We start from the raw sequence: 26073 nt of genomic DNA on the forward strand, positions 1-26073 counted from the left end.
GCTCGATTCAATCCGTAATGCCAAAGTTCAGTGCTATAGCGCAATTCAAATTTAAAGGCAATTTTCCCGTATTCGCAGAGAATGCATTCATGGTAAATGCTGCGTATGTCGGCTCAATTGGAAATGACCTCATAGCGAACTATAGCGCTGATTGAATCTAGCCCTAAAACGTCAAATGACACCTAAAACTTCACACTGTTACTCCCATCTCTCTGTATACCCCTCTGTCATTTCACAACTGTCTAAATAAAATACTGTATGGCACTATGCCTGTTGTTTTACTGAATCAGCTTGGCCCTGTACACAGTGTATTCGGAAAGTATTCAGACCCCTTCACTTTTTCCACATTTTGTTACGTTACAGCCTTATTCTAAAATGGATTCAATACTTCCCACCCACCCTCATAAATCTACACACAATATCCCACAATGATTAATATAATAATAATATATGCCATTTAGCAGACGCTTTTATCCAAAGCGACTTACAGTCATGTGTGCATACATTCTACGTATGGGTGGTCGCGGGGATCAAACCCACTACCCTGGCTTTACAAGCGCCATGCTCTACCAACTGAGCTACAGAAGCGAAAACAGATTTTTAGACATTTTTGCAAATGTATTAAGAATTAAAAGAACCAATCAGACTTTCCTAGAGCTGGCTGACTGGCCAAACTGAGCACTCAGGGGAGAAGGGACCAAGAACCCGATGGTCACTCTGACAGACCTCCAGACTTCCTCTGTGAAGATGGCAGAATCTTCCAGAAGGACAACCATTTCTGCAACACTCCACCAATCAGGCATTTATGGTAGAGTGGCTAGACGGAATCCACTACTCAGTAAAAGGCACATGACAGCCCTCTTGGAGTATGCCAAAAGGCACCTAAAGACCTCTCAGACCATTAGAAACAAGATTCTCTGGTCTGATGTAACCAAGATATAACTCTTTGGCCTGAATGCTGTGTGGATGTTTTTCAGTGGCAGGGAGTAGAGATTAGTCAGGATCGAGGGAAATATGAACAGAGCAATGTACAGAGAGATCCTTGATGAAAACCTGCCCCAGAACACTCAGGACCTCAGACAAAGGGAAAGGTTCACCTTCCAACATGACAACAACCCTAAGCACACAGCCAAGACAATTTCAAAGTCTCTGAATGTCCTTGAATGGCCCAGTCAGAGCCCAGACTTGAACCCGATCAAACATCTCTGGAGAAACCTGAAAATAGCTGTGCAGCTACACTCCCACTCCCACTTGAGAGGATCAACAGAGAAAAATGGGGGAAACTCCCAAAATACAGGTGTCGCTGCCAAAGCTGCTTCAACAAAGTACTGAGTAAAGGGTCTGAGTACTGTGATATTTCAGTTTTCATTGTTTTTCATAAATGTGCAAAAAAACTGTTTTTGCTTTGTCGTCATTGTGTGTAGATTGATGATGAAATTAAAACAATTTAATACATTTTGGAATAAGTCTGTGACATAAGAAAATGTGGAAAAAGTCAAGGGGTCTGAATACATTCTGAATGCACTGTACCTGTGTGAGATGTGCCCCATGCGATAGCAATGACACATCCAGATGCTATCCAGCTAGAACATTTGGTTCCTTGGAAGTTGTGGGAATGTCTGTTTTTTGGTTTTAAATTGGTTCTTGGAAATTGAATAGTTTTTGTATAGAATGATCATGGTACCACAGACCATTTCAGAACCAGTTCCATTGAAAACCTCAATGTATCTCCTTGTGAGGATCTGTTCACTCAGCACTGATTCTGCAGATACTGGGCAGAGAATGCCTCCAGCTGAGACTCCAGATCTGTGGCTCTGTGTCTGTAGGAAACAGAAGAGATTTATCACTCTGTTATTTTCTAACTTTTCATGTCAGTAGTTTGTATTGAAGTGTGTGTGTGTGTACAATGTGTTCAGAGAGCCCTACTGTCAGACATTTAAAAAGCTGAGATGAACAATGCAAGGCAGAGTGGCTATTCGACCTGAGAGTCTTTGAGCGGCGCTGGACGTTCTCCAGTCTCTGGATCCTGCCACTCAGCAGTCGAATGTGCCCCTCCAGCTCCACCTCGCTCAGGTCAACCCGCTGGCACAGACGGGCAAAGGTCGTTGCCAACTCCCTGCCACAACCAAAAGGTCACGTTAGGAGGCCATGAGAGCTGGGAAATACACACACAATACTGTACATGTAACAGTATAGCTTCAGAGACCCTTATCACCCACAAAGCAACATTCTAACCAATAACAAAAAAACATGGTCTTGGTTGAGCAAGGGTGACACGATCTCTAGGTCAAATAGAGGGTGACATCACTTGGAAGAGTGTCACTACTAGCGCACAGCTAATTAGCGAGTGATTCCACATTGAGGCTACATAGGATACACATGACAGTATAACTGTAAAATAACCACAGTTAAATGACTGCATGGTTAGGCAGTTTGTGTTAACCAGAGTGTTGGTGACTGTAACTGTGCTGCTGGAAACAATTTAATTGCGAAGTTTCCTGACACCAGCTATATTGAAAGGGTATTGAGCGCTCGTAAATTCATTACTCTGCGCTCTGCTACACTCAGACGAGAGTGCTTTGAAATCGAGGTAGATAGTTAATATACTCTCAAGTTTGATGTGTATCTAGCTAAAATACCACTAGCTTGCTAACATACCGGTACATACTGCTGTAATGATATGCTATGTGGTTCGTAAGGACAGCGTAGCAAACAAATTGTCAGCCAACATAACATGTAAGGTAACTTATTTGAAAAGTCATGACTTTATTACATTGAGTAGCAAGCTACTGCGAGGACATGCTCTATCAACTTTGCGGCTTGAGCTTTTGGTGCACAGTTGATAGCGCTCTGGCCTTCGGGCAAGAAGGTTGAGGGTTTGAAACCTGCTCCCTGCTTGTTTCATTTGAAGTCGTGCACAATTATAAGTTTATTATTTGGTTTGTATTGCCCATTCATTGTCAGTTAGAGACAGCAATGCATTGGGACCCAAAACAAAACTCTAATTTAATTTTGTTATCAACCACCCTCCATTTTGGCCAATTTGTAGTGTCAGTTTGGCTACAATAACTGTTCGGCCTTTCTTTCCAACACAAAGGAAGTCAGAGCAGACACCTATGAAGGACTGTGTGATGATGGCATCTCAGGTAAGCAGCACTGGGCATTATACTGTCCATTTTCTACATAGCTAGTAGTTAGCTCCTACGATTCAGGGACGGTTCATAACATTCTACTGTATTACATAGATATATACATACATAGAATGATAAATCATGCAATTATTATTCTCAAACTAACCAAAAACATTTAGCTACGAATGCCTGTTCTCGCCATTTTCAGTTGAATTCATCTAACTTTATTTCATGGCAACTCATAAGCAGGCCATGTCCTATTTGTTTCATAGTCGATATATAATCATATTACATGTCAGTGTAACGGATGAAAGAGCCCAATATGTCTGTCAGGGAATGCTATTCTGATATGTCAGATGAAGAGTTAGACCAGAAAGTCAGCGCCATTAAGGCGAGGATGCCCCATGCGGGCTTTAGAATGGTCAAAGGAAGTCTCAGAGCAGTGGGTCATCGTGTACAATGGCGAAGAGTTAGGGAGTCTCTGCAGCGTGTAGCTGGTGCAGGTATCATTGCCAGGATGATCCAGCTTCGTTGCATTGCTCGGCAAAAATACTCTGTTCCTGTCTCTGATCCACATTGATACAAATAATAAATTGATAGGGTACTAAGTGTCACACCCTGATCAGTTTCACTTGTGCTTGTTATTGTCTCCACCTCCTCCAGCTGTCGCTTATTTTCCCCAGTCTATTTATCCCTGTGTTTCCTGTCTCTCTGTGCCAGTTCGTCTTGTACATTTAGTCAAGTCAACCAGCGTGTTTTTCCCGTGCTCCTTTTGCTATTCTCTTTTTCTAGTCGTCCCGGTTTTGGCCCTTGCCTGTTTCTGGACTCTGTACCTGCTTGACTGACCATTCTGCCTGCCTTGACCATGAGCCTTGTCTGCCCTCTGTCCCTCCTGGACTCTGATCTGGTTTTGACCTTTGACCTGTCCACGACCATTCTCTCCCCTTTGGATGATTAAACATTGTAAGACTCCAACCATCCGACTCCTGTGTCTGCATCTGGGTCTTGCTTTGTGCCTTTATACTAAGATGTATAATGTCTTCATCAAGTATAAGAATTGATTTAAACTTTTTAACTATTCTTACTTATTCGTAGACATATTTTCAATGATGTATGAAATTGGAGTTGTTCTTGATCAACTGGTAACACATAAATAATGAAGCAGGTTATAAACATTTCACTTTTAATTCCAATGCTTTTTTTCAAGATACAACATTGTCATCTTTGGCGGTATAGATGGATTTTCAAAGAAGGTAATATATTATATGGTATGCATATTGCTAATTTCCCACCACATAATGAACAACCACAATACCAGTCTGTTGTTCAGCTTTCTGGGCTGTATTGACGTATCCTGAAAATTACATCTGCTGCTTTAGATTGAACGGTCATATCTCAGTTATTGTTTTCATATCTACACTACAAAAAAATATGTTTTTTCCTTTACTTTCAGAGTGCGAGCTGATCAAGGGGTCGAAAATAGATAGATATTACATCCACTGTTTCACGAGACGACAGCCTGGTTTGCTGGTTTTCTCAGGAGTCCCTAAAACATTAAACAACACGAATTACAAATTCATACTCATGTCATAACACTAACTAGCTAACTGGCTAATGTTAGCTAGTCAGTTAATTTGCTAAATAGCGATTTTTGTCAATTTACTTTATGACAAAAAAATATGCACAAACGTTGGTATCTACATTAGCTAACATATTCCTGTGAATTGTACATTTTTTGCTTGACTCGTTATACTTACATTTGCTTCCACCATAATGTTTTGCCAGCCATCTTTGAAGAAAGTCACCAGGGATCGGTGGCTCGCATCAAATTCGTCACTGGAACCACTCGATATGATTGGTCAAATAAAAACCTTTGGACCCAAATGCATAATGAGTGCTCTAACTCCCCCTGGTGGTGGTCTGGAGCACTGATGCCATGACGCTGGGTACCTCTAACTCCTGCAGTGTAAGCTAGCAACTTTTAAAGGAGGAACCACTGTATGCAGTGATAATGTTTCGGGCCTACTGCACAAACCTCATTACTACAGTACTGTTTTTAATATGTTCATGTTGCACAATCGTATGTTTTTTAATTAAGTAATGTAAAAATAATAATTGCTTTTTCATTTTGACTCAAAGAGATCGCTCAAAAAAGGTTGGTGACAACAGCTCTAGAGAAATTGAGGAATGTGTGCATTGAGCTCACAGAAAAAAACTGGATGAAATGGAATTCAAATCATTTATAATAATAATTGGTTAATTGCGTAACACTACCATACACTCATTTAAATTCAATCAAAGCCACAGAAACTAAATTAAATCCTATCCTCTCTCAAACTGTTACGGTAGAACTGGGACTCACTGGTGAACCTGCTGGCTGCAGCTCCCACTGGTGAAGGGGATGATGGCCCTAAGTCGGTGGATGGCGAACTCCACAAACTGCTGCTTCAGAGCCCTTTCCCTGGAGGCGTTGGTCCACGTCAGCTTCTCGTACAGGTAGAGCAGGCCATAAAGTGTTGCGGAGAGGGCGACGAGTCTCCAGCCCACTGAGCGCCACACCTGCCACACAGGGTGGGAGGAGATCACCTGCTTTAGCATTAGCTGTAATAGCGGTGCTAGACTAGCAAGAAAAATCAGTGTTAGCATTAGCTGTAATAGCGGTGCTAGACTAGCAAGAAAAATCAGTGTTAGCATTAGCTGTAATAGCGGTGCTAGACTAGCAAGAAAAATCAGTGTTAGCATTAGCTGTAATAGCGGTGCTAGACTAGCAAGAAAAATCAGTGTTAGCATTAGCTGTAATAGCGGTGATAGACTAGCAAGAAAAATCAGTGTTAGCATTAGCTGTAATAGCGGTGCTAGACTAGCAAGAAAAATCAGTGTTAGCATTAGCTGTAATAGCGGTGCTAGACTAGCAAGAAAAAAATCAGTGTTAGCATTAGCTTTTACAAACAGTTGTCAGTATTAATAGCAAATTAGCAATATAATCATGTGTCAGTGTTTGCTTTACTGTGTCAGTTTTGGCACGCAAGTCATCTTCTGTAGCTCAGTTGGTAGAGCATGGCGCTTGTAACGCCAGGGTAGTGGGTTCGATCCCCGGGACCACCCATACGTAGAATGTATGCACACATGACTGTAAGTCGCTTTGGATAAAAGCGTCTGCTAAATGGCATATATTATTATTATTATCATTACAAACAAGTAACGATAGCCAACACTGTTCCATACAGATTTTGCGTACCATGGCATTCAAACGAGGCTGCGATGAAAACAAATGGGACTGTGGTGACTGTGTTGGTATCCTAATCCCGGTGGCATAAACTATGTTTCTATTCAAGCGTTGATTGACATTGTAATAGACCAATAGTTTTCGAGAAAATAGGGAAACCTGACCCCTCTGACGCTGTACGATAAACGTCGTTTCTCTCGCAGATGAAAAACAAGAAAGTGAAAGGGATAGGGAAAGGGGGATACCTAGTCAATTGTACAACTGAAGGCATTCATTTTTCGCGTCATCACTTCAAGCCATCTCTCTCAGAGCTGTGATAGCCGCAGTTTACATGTGAATATTACTTTAGCGCCGCCCTAAAAGCCCTATTCAAATTCGACACAAACCTTTAAATAGGTATGTAATGACACATTATTTTAACTCTTTATAGTGTTTTATAAAACATGTTATCGGTGATAAGTTGCCCAAATCGGGTGAAAAAAGCTCTCCCACAACATACCTCCCCCTTTCACTATTACTCAGTAGCATTAGCTTCCCCCTCTGCAATTTAAAAAAAGGGCGGAGCTCCGTTGCCTTCTTCAATCATGTATGAAAGTGTATTAATTATCGTTAAGCGTTAGTGTGCCAAAAGATAATGGCTAGCAATGCATGTGTTAGCGGTGGCCAACACAAGCACCTTTCAGTTTTATCAGTAGCTGTTAGCAAATAAGAATACATTATAAAATGAAATGCAAACATAATTGGTTTGAATAGAAGAGAAGGTGCACATACCACTCCGCCAATAACAAGCACAGTCATGGAGGCTCTGGAGGTGAGTGACACAACACCTGTTGCCATTGAAAAGACCATGTGGTCCTGTAGGCTGGTTCCACCATGTGCCTGGAGTGCAGTAGGAGAGGTATTCTGGAGAGAATTTAAGGGCATATGATACTGGTGGCCACCTACATCAGTCCTCCTCATCGAGAGCTACGGGGTGTACAGGCTTTCATTCCAACCCTGCTAAAATTACTTAGCTGTTCTTCGAGACCTTGATTAGCTGAATCAGGCGTTAAGAATAGGGTTGGTGCAAAACCCTGCAGTCCCAGTAGCTCAAGAGGATGACAGGCCACCCCTGGCCTATCACTCATTTATCCTACTGTTGTCAAAGTAAACTTTTTTTTAAGCATCTCAGAGTAGGAGTGCTGATCTCGGATGATATTTTTGAAATATGATTTAAAGGGTTAAACTGATCCTATATCAGCACCTCTACTCTGAGAGACTGAATACAGACCCTGACCTTGGCTAACCTGAAACTTCTGGTTCATGGCCGTCAGGGCACGTTTGGCATTGCTCGGCCCAATGAATCGTCTGACAAGGGCAGTCCAGCCGAGAGAGAACTGGAAGTCGATGTTCTCCTGGAAGTCGACGCAGAGGGTGGCCAGGTTAAGGTCGTAGGTAAGGACAAACTTCCTGCTGGGTAGGTGAATGTGGAACTGCTCCTGGACATCAGGGGGCAGCAGCGGTGTAATATTCTCTGAAATACAGAATCATCATCCTTGGTTTAACTACACATAAAAATAATACATCTTTTTAAATCAATTACTTCCTAATTCAAGGATTGACATTGTAGCGATCCTCACTAATGAGCCCACGTTACAATTCCCCCAAAGTGAGTTAACCCTATTGGAGCAATGTGTAGCAAGTTTCCCTTTTTCACAGGAGAGATCTGGGTTCTATTGCTGATCCCTCGTATTGGTGCCAGAGGTTTGGGATGACACCAGTGAAGCCATCGCAATGCCACGCATGGACGTGCTTCGTAAACCTGAAAGATGGTCCAGCACGGAGACGTATCTGTGTTCGGACGGGGCAGTGTAACAATCGTCACTAATGAGCCCACATTACAATTCCCTCCAACTGGGTTAACCCTAATGTGTACCGTTGTTTGCCTTTCACAAGAGCAACACGGCTCTTATTCCCACTCCCTATATTTGCTATAATACAATAATGTCATGCCCATGATCACCAAACTGTTTTGGAATTTCAAGAAACACATTCACGGCTCAAGCAAAGTGTGTACTATACCTACCAATCATGTTTTTCTGGCATGACTGCATGTGGCCAATGATCCCAGTGGAACAACGAAAGGCCAAACATGCACTCATCCTCTCTTCCACATGCATCATAAGCTTCTGCAGGTGAAAACAATGAGGAGAAAGAGATTATTAGACCACATGTAATGGAGGTGGTTCAGTGAACCACGCTCGCGTGATCAGTAACCTTATCGGAGACCTGGATACCTAGGACAGCTCCCCAAGCTCTGGCCAGGCTTTAGCTCAGCGGGCTAATGGTGTTGTGGTGAGTAGACAACCCGGGTTTAAACCTGGGTGGTCTCACACACCACCTATTACTCATAAAGGATGTCAGTGAAGATTTGGTTTACCATCTTCATATTTGTAGACAATCATACACAATCAAGTGCAAATGCCATAAAAAAAACTACAATTTGTACGACACCGACCAGTACTTTTAAAGTTCATACATCACTGTGTTATCATCCATAGATGTAAACAAAGCTTACATTCACACACACAGTCATACAGACACACACAGTACAATGCCCTATTGACCCTATGTCTTTTGACCCCATCCACCCCCCTCTGACCAGCAGGACCTTAAGAGGCTTTCCTTTCAATCCTGTTCAGCGTGATCGCTCGCTCTCCAGCCAGCTATACTGATCATATAGGGTACACTGAGACTGTGTGTGTGTGTGTCAGGGATTCCCGTTAGCCTGTAATTGCCGGCTTTTGGCTGAAAAAAATAAAAATAATGAAAAGAGATAACTAAAATGGTTGCCGGCCAAATTGACCCTGAGTGGGTAAACTGATAGCGAAGAGACGCTGTAGACGCTACTACTAGTCACATCCCAAATCTCACACTCAAGTGACCCCGTTACCACGGTAACCTCCCGCCCTTAAAGGACAGCTGAACATTTTGTCTCATCTGATATTTTGGGTAAAATATATCTATTTTTAAATTGATTAATATACCACATTACTTCTTACTGGTATATTTTTTTAATCTACCCACCACAGTTGATGGTGGAACAAAAAATTACATTTTAGTCCCTGATTTTAGGCCCTGATTTTAGGCCCTGATTTTAGGCCCTGCATTTAAATAATTAAGGGAAATATCGGTCGATGTAAATACGTTTGACTGTTGTTGCTGCTGGAGTGAATCAAACGCTTTAATAAGTCATTCCGCAACAATTCTAAATGCAATCGTGTGTTAAAAACACATTTGATGGCCACAACTGAAAAGAGCTACTATTTTTATTTCTTTACTGGTAATTGAATCGCACCATTCAAGTGCATAGGAAATAGTAGGCAGGCTATCAGTGCATCACCCACCACTTTGCAATGTGATCTATAGGCAGTATGCATTTTGAAAACATATATTTAATTGTTTGAAACCTGAATGTTTTACTTCATATTATGAGGCATGTCTTACCTCGATTTGATTCAAAGTAGCCTAGTCAAAATTGGACCATAGAAACGTGGAGGCAATTATTTTATAAAAACTTCCTCATGGCCTCCCGAGTGGCGCAACATTCTACGGCGCAGCAGTCTACGGCACTGCATAGCAAGGCTTGAGGCATCACTACAGACCCGGGTTCAATCCCAGGCTGTGTCGCAGCTGGCTGTGACTGGGAGACCCATGAGGCGGGTTGGCCCAGCGTCGTCCGGGTTAGGGGAGGGCTTGGCCGGCCGGGATTTCCTTGTCCTATTGCACTCTACCAGCCTTTCTCTCCTGTTCTATAGGTTTTCATGTCAACTTTCTTCCGTTGTCCGGAAACCAAAGGCACAATCTTGTTGTTAGATTCTTTCTCGGTTTTTAACAGAGATTTTCATCTCTTTCGCATATGGAACCACTCATATCAGGTTTGCTGTTTAGAATTGTGTTTTCCTGCGAATTGCATTTTGTCAAGTGTTTGAAAATTATGTTTTATTGTCTGCTACATTGCAGGAGTTGCATGATCTGTTAAGATGAACTACCATAATCGAAATGTGATCTAAATGTTCTATCATTCTGAGCACTGTGGGTGGACCCTCTAATGGGTTACACACCCAATGCATATACTGTATAGATCCGGTACATTTCTCAAATGGCCGGTAAATTAAAATCTTCCTGGTCACATTGTCTGGCGCCACATTTTCCTAACGGAAACCCTAGTGTGTGTTTGTGTGCATAGGTCTGTGCGCACATCTGAGTGTTTGCCCATGGGTGTGAAGGTTAGTTCAAGGGAATTACAATTTTAACGCCAGTTTTTCTGTCCTGAAAAAAAGTGTGTTGTTGGGATTAGGCCTGTAGGCCACATGTAACAGTTAAGATAGAGTTTAACTGTTGATCATGGGTTAATATTGCTAGGATATGGGATCTAGAAGCAGAACTCACTGCTTTGTAGAGCAGCAATGCATGTGGTGTAAAATCAGCACTGAACTCATCAACCTGCGCTGGGAGACCACGAATCTGCTCCACCATGGCAACGGTCACCTAAACAAAAATGTATAGTAAAATCATAAACCAACAGGTAATTTACTAACCTTAATCTGTCCATTGCCTACACCATTTATATGTGGCTAACAATATACAAAATATCATTGAACACAAAATCTTGAACACAAACTGCTTGTCAGCCCAACTATAGGCAGACATATGTGTTGTATGAGAGAGTTGTTCATCTGTTAATCCTAAACCAATCATTTACTCACACATTTACGCACCGCTATCCTTGCATTATTTTTTATTTGAGATCTGTGTGCTTAATGAAAATGTTCTCCCATTAACATCAATTCATTATTTAGGTCAAGAGTGAAAGATGTGTGTGCTTATCTCAACTCTGAATCAGGCCTACAGTAAATGATAGGCTATTCCTCTTTGTCATTTGGCTTAACAGACAGTCCCTCCCTTTTTATACAACTCTACCTCGGTCTCACGCAACAGCACGTATATGATTGAGTGATTGAGGGTGAATGTCTACCTTGGCCGCCACCTCATCTGTTATGGTGTTGATCTTCTCTTTGACGTTCTCGGTCAGGCGGTTAAGTTGGCCTCTGACAAACTCCAGACGGTCCTTCTGGTCCTCTCGGTCCTCCAGGGAAAATATCCTGCACACGGAGAGGTCAAAGGGGAAAGAGCAACGGTTGTCATAGTTAGGAGCAAATTGGAAAGATTCTCTCTTTCAAGGGTAAATCCTATGCTGAGATGCACATTTGAGTCAGAGTTTTGCGCAATTCATACAGTACATGGATATTAGTAGGAAGTTAGAGTGAAAATTGGAGGTTTGGATGCACAGATCTAGCGTTTGGACCTTTAAAGGGATACTGCGATATTTAGGTCTTCAATCTATTTATCCATTACTATGAATAGCTTCGTAAGACTATAAAATGACCAACTAGCCAGTTGTGGAGTATTTAGAAGGTCTATTCCCTTGCTTTTGAGAGGAGCTAGCTACTGTACTGGGGGACTTCCAGCAATTGTGCTAAACTAACGATATGCTAACTTCAATCATCTCCAAACAGCATGCAGATACATAAAAATGGTATCCATGAGTTCAATAGGATTCTGGGTAAGTAGAGAAACGGTCTAAATCTTGAAATATCACAGTATCCCTTTAATCTAATGATTAATAATCAATACTGTTTAGGTGCGTATGGCAGTAGCACATTACCAATGCTCCTATAAAAAAAAAAAGAGGGAGAAACTCACTTCCTTTCGGCGGATGCGATATTTATGGCGTCCATGACTGCTTTGATTGCTTCTGTGATCTGCCACGCCCTGAGCGTGTGCTGCTCAAACTTGGTCTTGACCGCAGAGTGTGAGATGAACTCCTGTGCAGTCGTAAATACGGTAAGTTAGTGTGACGATTCCAACTCAACGTGAAATTGACAAATGATATTACAATGGACCATGAAAATCAGTTATGCTTCCGTGCTTGCCTCAAAAGTCCTCTCGAATCTCTGGAACTCCCTCAGTCTCTCGTGGAATCCCTCTGCTAAAGCGCCACCTAGAAAGACCAGCAGAAGTCCAAATAAAAATAATAACCGGGGGACCACCAACATATTAAGTTATAGTTCATGTGGGCATTCATGGATGGCCGGGTAATGGGAGCAGATCAAAGCTTTAAGATAGCAATGTTTTTGAGGCGAGACAGTAACAGGAGAGAGATGCCTCTTACATGGCCGATGGAGGAAAATCTGTCAGGAGTGTGCTGGCAACTGCTCGTCAACTTCTTATGAATGCCGATGTATTCAAGTAAATGGATGTTTTGCCTTCTAAATTACCATAACCATATCAATATCGTAAAATTATTGTTCCCAAACCTGATCAGCCAGTCAATCAGCATCATGCAACTTCGCCCACCTAGCCTTTGGTCCCTCCTCACCGATCTCACCTGTCTCGGGCATGCCCTGGGCACAGTGCATCCTGGAGCTGAGCACCTCCTTGGCAGACACAAAGAATATCCGGCCTGGAGCCTCCTCTTGTCTCAGCACCCTCAGCTCCTCCACCAGGAAACTCACACAGCGGTCCATGTGCTGCTTACGCACCTGAGGGAGCTCATTATCCATTAGGTTTGACATTTTGGTCACTCAAAAAGTAGGCAAATCGAATGAAGGGCTCAATGAAGTGCACCATAAGAGGGACCCATCTTGTTTTTCTCACAGCTAAACTACACAAGACATGTAATGTAAGCATAGTGTCCACAAAGTGCAAGTGTGGATGACACTGAGCCACTGTGAGCAAAGAGAAATGATACTCCAGCTGAGCAAGCAGCAAGTCAATGAAGCGATCTTGCGCTGCTTAAGTGTCTATTTCAAGTATTTCACTCCTGCTTTCAGTGTTCTCAACAAGCGGATTTCACTATTGACTGCATCTCCTTTTGCTGCTTCTGGTGTAGTATGGCAAAAACAACGCTTATGAAATGCTTGCACTATGCTTGCAGTGTAGTTTCACAGTCAAACTCACTTCATCAATGTACTCGGGCTCCCACGCAGAGGCATCCCAGCGGTTGTGCAGGATAAAAATGTTTGGCTTGGATATTCGCTCGCTCACTTTGTGGAAAAACAGCTTCTCCTTTAAAGAGTAATAGACACATCAAGAAACACATATATACAGTGCCTTGCGAAAGTATTCGGCCCCCTTGAACTTTGCGACCTTTTGCCACATTTCAGGCTTCAAACATAAAGATATAAAACTGTATTTATTTGTGAAGAATCAACAACAACTGGGACACAATCATGACGTGGAATGACATTTATTGGATATTTCAAACATTTTTAACAAATCAAAAACTGAAAAATTGGGCGTGCAAAATTATTGATTGATTGATTGATGATTGTGTACCACTTGTTGTTGATTCTTCACAAAGAAATACAGTTTTATATCTTTATATCTTTTATATCTGGAAAGAAAAAAATAGTTTTAAATGAACAAAAAAACAAGCGCAAATTGCATCATGGGACACACTGAAATATCTAGATACAATATAGTAATTGATTATGCTCATAGTGGTGTGCATAGGCGTAATTTCCAGTAGGAACGGGGTGAATTTGGTAAGATAGTATAAAAATGCAGAAAATATATTTGAAAAAAACATTCTTAAAGTTTTCTGTCAATTAATGGTCATGCATGTTCGTGTTAATGCTAAAGAGTTAAAAGAGTGGTTTAGTTTTTTTTCTCTCACTGTGTTCATCAGTGTGGACTCTGCATTGCCCACCAACACAAAGACGTCAGCATCCAGACAGAACTTGTCGATCCAGCTGTCCAGGTAAGAGGTCACATCAGTCCCTGGGCTGCGCGTGCATAATGCATAATGCAACATATAAGTAGAATTGATTAATACGAGGAAGTCAAATAATACATTTTGAACACATACAATTGGAACACAGTTTTCATGAAATACAAAATATACAAACAATGCACAGACAAGTCAGGACAGCCAAGCGTAACAGAGCCAGTCCGGGTTGTATATTGTACAGTTCTTTCAGAAAGTAATCACACCCCTTGACTCATTCCACATTTTGTTGTTTTACAGCCTGAATTCAAAATGGATGAATTAAAACATGTTTCTTACCAATACACACACACAATACCTCATAATGACAAAGTGTAAACATGTTTTTCAAAAATGTATCAAATTTATTGAAAATGAAATAAAGAAATATCTAGTCTACCCACCCCTGATTCAATACACCTTTGGCAATGATTACAACTGTGAGTCTTTATGGGTAAGTATAAGAGTTTTGAAGACCTGGATTGTACAATATTTGCACATTCTTCAAGCTCTGTCAAGTTGGTTGTCGATGGCACATTTTCAAGTCTTGCTATATATTTTTAAGCCCATTTAAGTCTAAACTGTCACTAGGCTACTCTGAACATTCAACGCCGTCATGGTAAGCAATTCCAGTGTATATTTGGCCTTGTGTTTTAGGTTATTGTTCTGCTGAAAGGTACATTTGTCTCCCAGTATCTGTTGGAAAGCAGACTGAACCAGGTTTTCCTCTAGGATTTTGCCTGTGCTTAGCTCTATTCCATTTCTTTTTATCCCACAAACTCCCTCGTCCTTGTCGATGACAAGCAAACCCATAACATGATGCAGTCACCACCATGCTTGAACTCAGTGGTACTCAGTGAGGTGTTGTGTTGGATTTGCCCCAAACATAACGCTTTGTATTCAGGACTTAAAGTTAATTTCTTTGCACTTTATTGTGCCTTCAAGCAAACAGGATGTTTCTGAATATTTTTTATTCTGTACAGGCTTCCTTCTTTTCACTCTGTCATTTAGGTTGGTATTGTGGAGTAACTACATTGTTGTTGATCCATTCTCAGTTTCCTCCCATCACAGCAATTAAACTCTAACTGTTTTAAAGTCACCATTGGCCTCATGGTGAAATCCCTGGGCTGAAGAGACACCTGCATTTTTGTAGTGACTGGGTGTATGGATACACCATCCAAAGTGTAATTAATAACTTCACCATGCTTAAAGGGATATTCAATGTCTGCCTTGTATACCCATCACTGCTCGACTGAGGGACTTTGCAGAAGTGCGGTGTACAGAGATGAGGTATTCATTAATAAATCATGTTAAACACTATTATTGCACACAGAGTCAGTACATACAACTTATTATGTGACTTTTTAAGCAATATTTTACTCCTGAACTTATTTAGTTATAACAACGGGTTGAATACTTATTGACTTGACATTTCAGCGTTTCATTTTTAATTAATTAAAATAAAATAAAATCTAAAAACATAATTCCACTTTGACATTATGGGATATTGTGTGTAGGACAGTGACACACAATCTCAATTTAACCCATTTTAAACTCAGGCTGTAACACCGCAAAATGTGGAAAGGGCCAAAAGGCTTCTTGGGCTGTTCCCATAGAATAACCCTTTTTGGTTCCAACAGACATTTTATTTGAATCCATAATTTATCATTTGTATTTGTATTTGGATATGAATATGAATATTAATTTAATATTGTATCATTTGAACTGGACATATTGAATCATTGCATTTATAAACTGAACTTATATATTCATACTTTTTTAAATATGGTAGATATTGCATTAATTGTCTGTGTATCAAGTTTATAAACTCATTTCAAGTATATCAAAGGTAGGTATATTCAACTTCTCAGGTGCATAAAAGTAATCAAGATGGGACAAGACCAAAGCCTGAACTAGTACAGTTGATTTTTGTGTCAAATACACAGAACATCTTTTTATAACAGATATACCACTCCCCATCTTCACAACAACTTGGTCAATATGATTTGACGATGATAATTGACCATCCAATGTTATACCTAGGAGTTTAGCTTCCTCAACTTGCTCAATGGTCACACCCACAACTCCATTTGAGGTTTAGGTCTTAGAGAATGTTTTGAACCAAATACAATTATTTTAGTTTTAGCTGTATTTAAGACCAGTTTATTATTAATCACCCATTCGGATACTGACGGTAACTCCCTATTTAGAATTTCAGTGAGCTCACTGACTTTGGGTGCTGACATGTAGAGTGTGGAATCATTCACATGCATAGTCGTTCTAGCTTTGTTGAAGACCAGTGTCAAATCCTTTGTAATAATAGAGAAGAGTAACGGCACAAATCAACTGCCCTGAGGGACGCCGCAATGTACATATCCGATGTTAGAGAAGCTTCCAGTGAAGAAGACTCTCTAGGTTCTATTGGCTAAATAGGAACACCTGCTATTTCTTTGACATAGACTGACAAGGGGAAAGCTATGATCCCTTTATTGATGTCACCTTTAAAATCCACTTCAATCAGTGTAGATGAAGGGAAGGAGACAGGTTAAAGAAGAATTTTCAAGCCTTGAGACAATTGAGACATGTATTGTTTATGTGTGCCATTCAGAGGGTGAAAGGTCAACTCAAAATGTTTAAGTGCCATTGAACAGGGTATGGCAGTAGGTGCCAGGCACCGGTTTGATATTGTCACGAACTGCAATACTGCAGGATTTTTCACACTCAACAGTTTCCCGTGTGTATCAAGAATGGTCCACCACCCAAATGACATCCAGCATACTTGACACAACTGGGGGGGGGGGGCATTGGAGACAACATGGGCCAGCATCCCTGTGGAACGCCTTCGACACCTTGTAGTCTATGTCCGGACAAATTGAGGCTGTTCGGAGGGCAAAAGGGTGTGCAACTCAATATTAGGAAGGTGTTCCTAATGTTTTGTATGCTTCGTGTATATTCTCATAGGGGCCAAATCATGCTTTTTGTAACACTTTCTTCTAATGTGTCCTGCGCTGCATGTGATCATCAAAGAGGGGACAGAAGTCATGTCCATGTTCCAGAGGTCTTAACTTTCAGGTATGGCGTCAAATTACACTACATGACCAAAAGTATGTGGACACCTGTTTGTTGAACATCTCATTCTAAAATCATGGGCATTAATATGGAGTTGGTCCCCCCTTTGCTGCTATAACAACCTTCACTCTTCTCGGAAGAGAACTTTCTACTAGACGTTGGAACATTGCTGTGGGTACTTGCTTCCAGTCAGCAACAAGAGCATTAGTGAGGTCGGGCACTGATGTTGGGCAATTAGGCCTGGCTCACAGTCAGTATTCCAATTCATCCCAAAGGTGTTCAATGGGTTTAAGGTCAGGGTTCTGTACAGGCCAGTCAAATTTATCCACATCTCGACAAACCATTTCTGTTTGGACCTCGCTTTAAGCAGGGGGGCATTGTCATACTGAAATAGGGAAGGGCATTCTCCAATCTGTTGCCACAAAGTTGGAAGCATCATCTAGAATGTCATTATATATAGTAGCGTTTAGATTTCTCTTCACTGGAACTATGTGGCCTAGCCCGAACCATGAAAAACAGCCCCAGACCATTATTCCTCCTCCACCAAACTTTACAGTTGGCACTATGCATTGTGGCAGGTAGCGTTATCCTGGCATTCGTCCAACCCAGATTCATCTGTCCGACTGGCAGATGGTGAACCATGATTCATCACTCCAGAAAATTAGTTTTCACTGCTCCACAGTCCAATGGCAGTAAGCTTTACATCAAATCCAATTTTATTGGTCACATACACATATTTAACAGTTGTTATTGCAGATGTAGTGAAATCTTGTGTTCCTAGCTCCAACAGTGCAGTAGTATCTGACAGTCAAGTAGTATCTAAAAACAATACACACAAATCTAAAATTAAAATAATGGAATTAAGAAATATGTAAATATTAGATTGAGAAAAGTCAGAGTGGCATTGACTATAATACAGTAGAAAAGAATATGAGATGAGTAAAGCAGTATGTAAACATTATTTAAACATTATTAAAGTGACTAGTTTTCCATTATTAAAGTGGCCAGTGAATCCAAGTCTATGTATACAGGGCAGCAGCCTCTAAGGTCAGGGTTGCGTAACTGGGTGGAAGTCTATGTATACAGGGCAGCAGCCTCTAAGGTCAGGGTTGCGTAACTGGGTGGAAGCCGGCTAGTGATGGCTATTTAAGGCCTTGAGATAGAAGCTGTTTTTCAGTCTCTCGGTCCCCGCTTTGATGCACCTGTACTGACCCTGTCTTCTGGATGATAGCGTAGTGACATCGGGTGCTGTAGGTGTTTAGGAGGGAAAGTTGTTTGTCCCCGGTGATGCGTTGGGCAGACTGCACCACCCACTGAAGAGCCCTGCGGTTGCGGGTGGTGCAGTTTCCATAGCAGGCAGTGATACAGCCCGACAGGATGCTCTCAATTGTGCATCTGTAAAGGTTTGTGAGGGTTTTAGGGCCAAGGCAACTTTCTTCAGCCTCCTGAGGTTGAAGAGGTGCTGTTGCGCCTTCTTCACCACGCTGTCTGTGTGGGTGGACCATTTCAGATGGTCAGTGATGTGTACGCTGAGGAACTTGAAGCTTTCCACCTTCTCCTCAGTGGTCCCGTCGATGTGGATAGGGGCGTGCTCCCTCTGCTGTTTCCTGAAGTTTACAATCAGCTCTTTTGTTTTGTTGACATTGAAGGAGGGGACTGAGCACGCACCCTTGTGGGGCCCCTGTGATGAGGGTTAGTGAAGTGGAGGTGTTGTTTCCTACCTTCACCACCTGGGGCGGCCCGCCAGGAAGTCCAGGACCCAGTTGCACAGGGCGTGGTTCAGACCTAGGGCCTTGAACTTAATGATGACCTTGGAGGGTACTACGGTGTTAAATGCTGAGCTATAGTCAATGAACAGCATTCTTACATAGGTATTCCTCTTGTCCAGATAGGATAGGGAAGTGTGCAGTGTGATGGCGGTTGCATCGTCTGTGGATCTCTTGGGGTGGTAAGCAAATTGAAGTGGGTCTATGGTGTCAGGTAAGGTAGAGGTGATATGATCCTTAACTAGCCTTTCAAAGCACTTCATGATGACAGAAGTGAGTGGTACGGGCAATAGTCAGTCATTTAATTCAGTTACCTTTGCTTTCTTGGGTACAGGAACAATGGTGTACATATTGATGCAAGTGGGGACAGCAGACTGGGATAGGGAGAGATTGAATATGTCCGTAAACACTCCATCCAGCTGGTCTGAGCATGCTCTGAGGACGCAACTAGGGATGCCGTCTGGGCCGGTAGCCTTGCGAGGGTTAACTCATTTAAATGTCTTACTTATGTCGGCCATAGAAAAGAAGAGCCCCAGTCCTTGGTAGTGGGCCACGTCGGTGGCACTTTGTTATCCTCAAAGCAGGCCAAGAAGGTGTCTGGTTTTCCCTTTGTAGTCCGTGATTGTCTGTAGACCCTGCCACATACGTCTCATGTCTGAGCCGTTGAATTGCGACTCGACTTTCTCCGTACTGACTTTTGCCTGTTTGATTGCCTTATGGAGAGAATAACTAAACTGTTTGTATTGAGCCATATTCCCAGTTACTTTGCCATGGTTATATGCAGTGGTTCGCGCTTTCAGTTTTGCGCGAATACTGCCACCTATCCATGGTTTCCAGTTTGGGTAGGTTTTAATAGTCACAGTGGGTACAACATCTCCTATTCACTTCCTGATGAACTCAGTCAACGTATCTGTGTATTCCTCGATGTTATTTTCAGAGGCTACCCGGAACATGTCACAGTCCGTGTGATCAAAACAATCTTGAAGCATGGATTGCGATTGGTCAGACCAGCGTTGAATAGACCTTAGCACGGGTACTTCCTGTTTGAGTTTTACCTATAGAAACGGAGGAGCAAAATGGAGTCATGATCAGATTTGCAGAGGGGAGGGCCTTGTAGGCATTCCAAAAAGTTCAGTAGCAGTGGTCCAATGTTTTACCAGCGTGAATACTACAGTCTATGTGTTTGTAGATCTTCGGTAGCGTTTTCCTCCAATTTGCTTTGTTAAAATCGCCAGCTACAATAAATGCGGCCTGAGTATATGTGGTTTCCAGTTTGCATAAAGTCAAGTAAAGTTCTTTGAGGGCTGTTCTAGGTCGTGAACAAAGTTGAGTTTCTGGCTGTTATTACAATCACACCATGAATATACACCCCCACCTTTCTTCTACCTGGAGAGTTCTTTGACAATAAACAAAGAGAATTCTCTTTTCTGAAGATAATACGATGTCTCTCTGGAAGGAGATCCTTTGATTGTGAGGTATTCTAGGTCGGGTGAACAAAAGGACTTGAGTTTCTGTATGTTATTACAATCACACCATGAAACACCATGAAACATACACCCCCACCTTTCTTCACACAATAACACACAAAAAAAACGAAATACTGCAAAGTTGTTTAGGAGGAAGAGGCAGAGCTGCCATATCCGTTGGCACCATCTTACTTTTCTTACTTGCACCACTCCAGCCGACACTTGGCATTTCACATGGTGATGTTAGGCTTGTGTGCGGCTGCTCAGCCATGGAAACCCATTTCACGAAGATCCTGACAAACAGTTATTGTGGTGACGTTGCTTCCAGAGGCAGTTTGGAACTCGGTAGTGAGTATTGCAACCGAGGACAGATATTTTTTTACACGCTTCAGCACTCTGCAGTCCTGTTCTGTGAGCTTGTGTTGCCTACCATTCCCCGGCTGAGCCGTTGTGGCTCCAAGACGTTTCCACTTCACAATAACAGCACGTACAGTTGACTGGGGCAGCTCTAGCAGGGCCGAAATTTGACAAACTGACCTGTTGGAAAGGTGCCATGTTGAAAGTAACTGAGCTCTTCAGTAAGGCCATTCTACTGCCAATATTTGTCTATGGAGATTGCATGGCTGTGTGCTCGATTTTATACCCTGTCAGCAACGGGTGTGGCTGAAATAGCCGAACCACTAATTTGAAGGGGTGTCCACATACTTTTGTATCTGAGAAGTTTACTATTTGATCAACTTGAAATTAAAAGTTTGATAGACAAACAATTAATTCAATATCTGCTATATTTAAACGGAATATATAAATATTGAAATTGAACATTATACTAAATTGAAATCCAATGTTCATTCAATTCAATTTCAAATCATGAAATACAAGTTAAATTTATGAATTCAATAATTACATTTGTGCTTCACAAATAAATAAATATTAAAGAAAAATTAAATATCCTCATACAAATTCAAAATTATGGAATTCAAACACAATTTCTGTTGGCACTGAAATCACTCCATAGAACATGCACCATGGATAACGCTGAGATTAATCAATTACCTGCAAATTTGATTAAGCCCGCCTTGCTCTCACTTTTGTAGTGTAACATCATTGTACAATGTTGCGAATGTCTAGGCTATTTCGGACCCAGTGTATCAGACATTTTGTTAACAGTGAATAGCACATTTTGAGCCTGTTCCAGTGCCACACAGCTAGTTTGGGGATTGTTTACCGTAACTGCGTCGACAGGTTGTGTGTAGCCTATTCATGATAGTTAGCAATGCAAGCCATGAAAGTAAGTATTATGTTCTATAGGGGACTTAATGGCGAGTAAATATGGCAGGCTACTAATGTTGTGATGGTCGAATGTATGAATGAAGCCATTTGCCATTTTTTTGTGGTGGTGAAATTCTAAATATTTGGTGCACGGGTCCCGTCATTATTTTTCTCCGGAAATTGGAAGGAGCTTGGTTGGGAAGTCCTGAGATACCGGTCACTGGCATTAAACCCTAGCGCGTACCTGTCCATAATAACAAGGTCATCCCTCAGCAGGGCACACCTGGACTTGGGCCAGAACACCTTCACTAGGCAGCCTGAGTCTAGACTGCGCTCCATATGCAGGGCATGGGCCAGCTGATTGACTGACTGGAAGGGGGGAAGAAAAAGATGCAGAGACATACATAAAGTAGTAGAACAGAGGGAAATATCATTGCTAACAATTGTGTGTTATACTGCACGTCGAAAAAGGCTGGTCTAGCGGTATTGCCATACCTCAGCCTCCGTCTACATTATAATTTGCAAATAAATTCATTAAAAATCCTACAATTTGATTTTCTGGATTTTTTTTCTCATTTTGTCTGTCATAGTTGAAGTGTACTTATGATGAAAATTACAGGCCTCTCTCATCTTCTTAAGTGGGAGAACTTGCACAATTGGTGGCTGACTAAATACTTTTTTGCCCCACTGTATATATATATATATATATATATATATATATATATATATATATATATACAGTAGATCAGTCTGCGACCCCCTGGTTTGACCCCAGACCTTGACGCTTTTTCTGTCTTCAGAGCCCTCGGTGGTGAGGTAGGCATCGTCCCCGTCTGTGCCTTCCACCCTCAAAAAGCAGTTGGTGGTGTGGCCAATGCCGCTGGGCAGCACCCGGTCCCTCAGCATGGCATTGATCACCGTGCTTTTACCGTTACTCGTCCTGCCAGGGAGAGAGAAAGGAAATGTCTCTTTACTCCTTTGACAAAATGTTTACAATTATGGTCACAAGGCTAATGTGAACGGCTTTGTTCTAACCTGGGTCTCCTGCCACCACAGTAATTATGCTACGATAAAGCCTAGGTAGCTCAGTGAGCTAGCACAAATCTTCCACCTCCGTTACACTAACTTTTGGGAAAATCATTCTGCACATCCAAAATTATGGGACTAATATTTACTTATGCTGTATCAATAGTTACACCATACTATCTAGGTAGTATGAAAAACATCTGGAATAACAGTGAGACTCCTTAATTATACCTATCCAGCAGCAAACTGTATAATATAAATGTCCTTTACACATGGACCCTCAGTAATGCATCTGTGTTGAATATTGGGTTCAATTTTATTTCCAAAAAACCATTGACTCTCACCTCCCAAAAAAGGCTACCTTCATGTGCCTACGCGCCAGCACCTCCCGAATGGTGGCCAGTTTCCTAGCACAGGTCTGGATTTCAAGGCACTGCTCCTCAACTGCGACCTGCTCCAGATCCGCACTTCGCCATGTCTCTGGGCATCATAGAAGCAGATAGACAAGAATGGATATTGTGGTAAATGACAACTAAAACCCCCACACTAGTGTAAGGTAGCCCACCATTTGTACGCGTTAATAGGTAATAGGTAACCACGCAAAAAAGGGAATTGTCTGAAGGGTGCCCTTTTAGATGCAGATTATAGCATAAAACCATCTATACCTATGATATTGTGTATACATCTTTATTCAAACTGTAAGACACTATTGATGCTAATAATCTACAAAACACACTTTTTTGTTAAGTAACACTATGTAGGCTCACCGTCCACAAACTCTGTGCACTCTTTGACGTACTCCAGCAACTGATCAAATATACCGTTGATCGTCTTCTTCGCCACCACAAAATGCATGAGGGGCGATGGGCCCCCCGGGTCCATTTCAACTTCCTGAGCATAGTGTTGAGATTAACTTAATAGGCACAGACAAACTGACTGACAGGCAGACAGACGGACAGACAGGTGACACACAGGCACGCATTATGCAAACACAGTACACACATGCACACAAAGTCTGTCAGTACCTTGGCTAGGGGAAAGGTGCAGTGAGAGAAATCTTCAGAGGTTCTGGATTCATTTGCTTCCCAATCAATGCTATTCGAACGTGTTGAAAAGCATAGTTGCAGGACAAGAATTGACAACACTTCCTCTCCCTAAATGATCAAATACTCCTGGTTTACCCAATTACATTTTTTTGGCTCCATTATATCATCTGTTTATACACTCTCATTTCCACTTCTTTCTATTCTTCATACGCAATCTATTTCACCTCTACCCTCTTCCTCTTACTCTCCATCATACAACATGGGTCTACCTGCTTTCTGTCTGAAGATCAGATCTCTGAAGCACAGCCTTTCCAGCTGGTGTTTTGTGGAGCCTGTAAATCTCCAATCCTCTTAGCTAGGACTTAATGCATCAGGTGGTTCGGTGTCTTGTTTCTTTACCTGCAGCGTATACTATGAATAATACTATGGGTTAATACTATCCTTTAGCAGTGTTCACTGAGTTCAACTGGGCCTACTGTGATGTTTACAATGTTTTAGGCATATTGGTATTTTTCTAACTGCTGTTTGCCATTCACTTTGATATCTGCTAATCAAATGGACTATTTGCATTGTCTTGTAAGTTAGCATTTCACTGTTGTATTCGGCGCATGTGGCAAATGACATTTTGATTTAATCTATCTAACCAATTATTCTAAATAAAGTAAACTAGTCTGTGTGTGTGTGTGTGTGTGTGTGTGTGTGTGTGTGTGTGTGTGTGTGTGTGTGTGTGTGTGTGTGTGTGTGTGTGTGTGTGTGTGTGTGTGTGTGTGTGTGTGTGTGTGTGTGTGTGTGTGTGTGTGTGTGTGTGTGTGTGTGTGTGTGTGTGTGTGTGTACGTGGGTGTTTACTATTTACTATATGATTCCATATGTGTTATTTCATAGTTTTGATGTCTTCACTATTATTCTACAATGTAGAAAATAGTAAAAATAAAGAAACCCTTGACTGAGTAGGTGTGTCTAAACCTTTGACTGGTACTGTAGCTACAGGGGTTCTAAAATTCTACATCAAATAGCTAAATGATCCATGGTTTGACCATCTTAAAACAATTCCATATTTTAGCTTAGTAGATATCGCGAACACAGGGCTTAGACTGAGGTTAAAAGGTGGAAATCTTATTACCAATTACACCATTCATAATGGTGATATGTGGTACCCCACACGCCTTTGAATGGTACCTTTGTATCACACGTTGCACTGTGTGATACACGACCATTCAATGGTTATTTTGGACAATTTCAACTGAGACAGTGCACGTGTTCAAATTGTCCAAATCTGTGGGTTTTGCGAGAAACTGTCCTTTCTCACAATCGAGTGGAATTACTAGGCTTCCATTTTCCGTCTTGGCTACACGGGTTGGGATGTATTTATTATCAGGGGGGGGGTTTGCAACAGAAACTAGAGTTTCTATTGCACAGATTCAGGTCCTGGTTTTTTTTAAGTGACTAGATCAGGCCACATATCTTTTCATTTTCTAATTATATATATGCCTTGATTATGGCTTATGCCTCAACACTAGAACTACCTGGCCTTTCAGCCTGGAACCTGCAACCGTTGTCAGTTGTCCTCTTTAGCATTTACATCAGATTCATGGCTTATGCCTCAACACTAGAACTACCTGGCCTTTCAGCCTGGAACCTGCAACCGTTGTCAGTTGTCCTCTTTAGCATTTACATCAGATTCATATTAACTCGCAAGTTGCGCAAACATAAGCAAACGCTTGATAAAAGTAAATTCAAGTATTAACTGCATGAAGACATATTACTGGTGCAGGTCTACAATTTTGTTTCTGGTGTCCTTTGACAGCTCTTTGGTCTTGGCCATAGTGGAGTTTGGAGTGTGACTGTTTGAGGTTGTGGACAGGTGTCTTTTATACTGATAACAAATTCAAACAGGTGCCATTAATACAGGTAACGAGTGGAGGACAGAAGAGCCTCTTAAAGAAGAAGTTACAGGTCTGTGAGAGCCAGAAATCTTGCTTGTTCGTAGGTGACCAAATACTTATTTCCCACCATAATTTGCAAATAAATTCATAAAAAATCCTACAATGTGATTTTCTGTACCTATGATGAAAATTACAGGCCTCTCTCATCTTTTTAAGTGGGAGAACTTGCACAATTGGTGGCTGACTAAATATTTTTATGCCCCACTGTATGTTACACTTAGGTGACAGCTGTTTTGCCACACAATAATGGTTTACGTACACAGAGAACAAGTGTCAAATATTACATTTGAACTCTACTAAGGACATGGACTAATAAAGGA

The 26073-nt window shown here is 41.6% G+C and overlaps 1 protein-coding gene across 9 annotated transcripts; it reads right to left on the reverse strand.

Annotated features, from left to right (window-relative positions):
* Positions 1-1408: 1408 nt before the first annotated feature.
* Positions 1409-24100, reverse strand: mfn1a (mitofusin 1a). 9 transcript variants are annotated; one of them, XM_046320631.1, is made up of 18 exons: positions 23789-24100; positions 23531-23654; positions 23108-23243; positions 22515-22677; positions 21982-22106; positions 14111-14186; positions 13360-13467; positions 12788-12941; positions 12333-12400; positions 12103-12224; positions 11375-11501; positions 10789-10887; positions 8423-8525; positions 7644-7870; positions 7129-7260; positions 5494-5690; positions 1982-2116; positions 1409-1820 (listed from the first exon to the last, which is right to left on the reverse strand). In XM_046320631.1, exons 2-18 carry the CDS (start codon positions 23643-23645, stop codon positions 1751-1753), a joined length of 2157 nt encoding a protein of 718 aa, XP_046176587.1. In that variant the 5' UTR covers positions 23646-23654; positions 23789-24100; the 3' UTR covers positions 1409-1750. The 9 variants fall into 9 exon arrangements, with proteins under 9 accessions (XP_046176587.1, XP_046176586.1, XP_046176584.1 ...); XM_046320630.1 differs by having other exon boundaries at positions 12788-12950; XM_046320628.1 differs by having other exon boundaries at positions 14078-14186.
* Positions 24101-26073: the final 1973 nt, after the last annotated feature.

This window comes from Oncorhynchus gorbuscha, linkage group LG22 (genome assembly GCF_021184085.1).
Source record: "Oncorhynchus gorbuscha isolate QuinsamMale2020 ecotype Even-year linkage group LG22, OgorEven_v1.0, whole genome shotgun sequence".
NCBI lineage: Eukaryota > Metazoa > Chordata > Actinopteri > Salmoniformes > Salmonidae > Oncorhynchus > Oncorhynchus gorbuscha.

Coding starts and splice junctions, on each gene's coding strand:
- mfn1a (XM_046320627.1), bottom strand. CDS start 23,645: ATGGACCCGGGGGGCCCATCGCCCCTCATGCATTTTGTGGTGGCGAAG. Junction 23,244..23,530: donor GTGCACAGAGTTTGTGGACG/GTGAGCCTACAT, acceptor TATGATGCCCAG/AGACATGGCGAAGTGCGGAT. Junction 7,871..8,422: donor ATGCCAGAAAAACATGATTG/GTAGGTATAGTA, acceptor TCTGTATTTCAG/AGAATATTACACCGCTGCTG.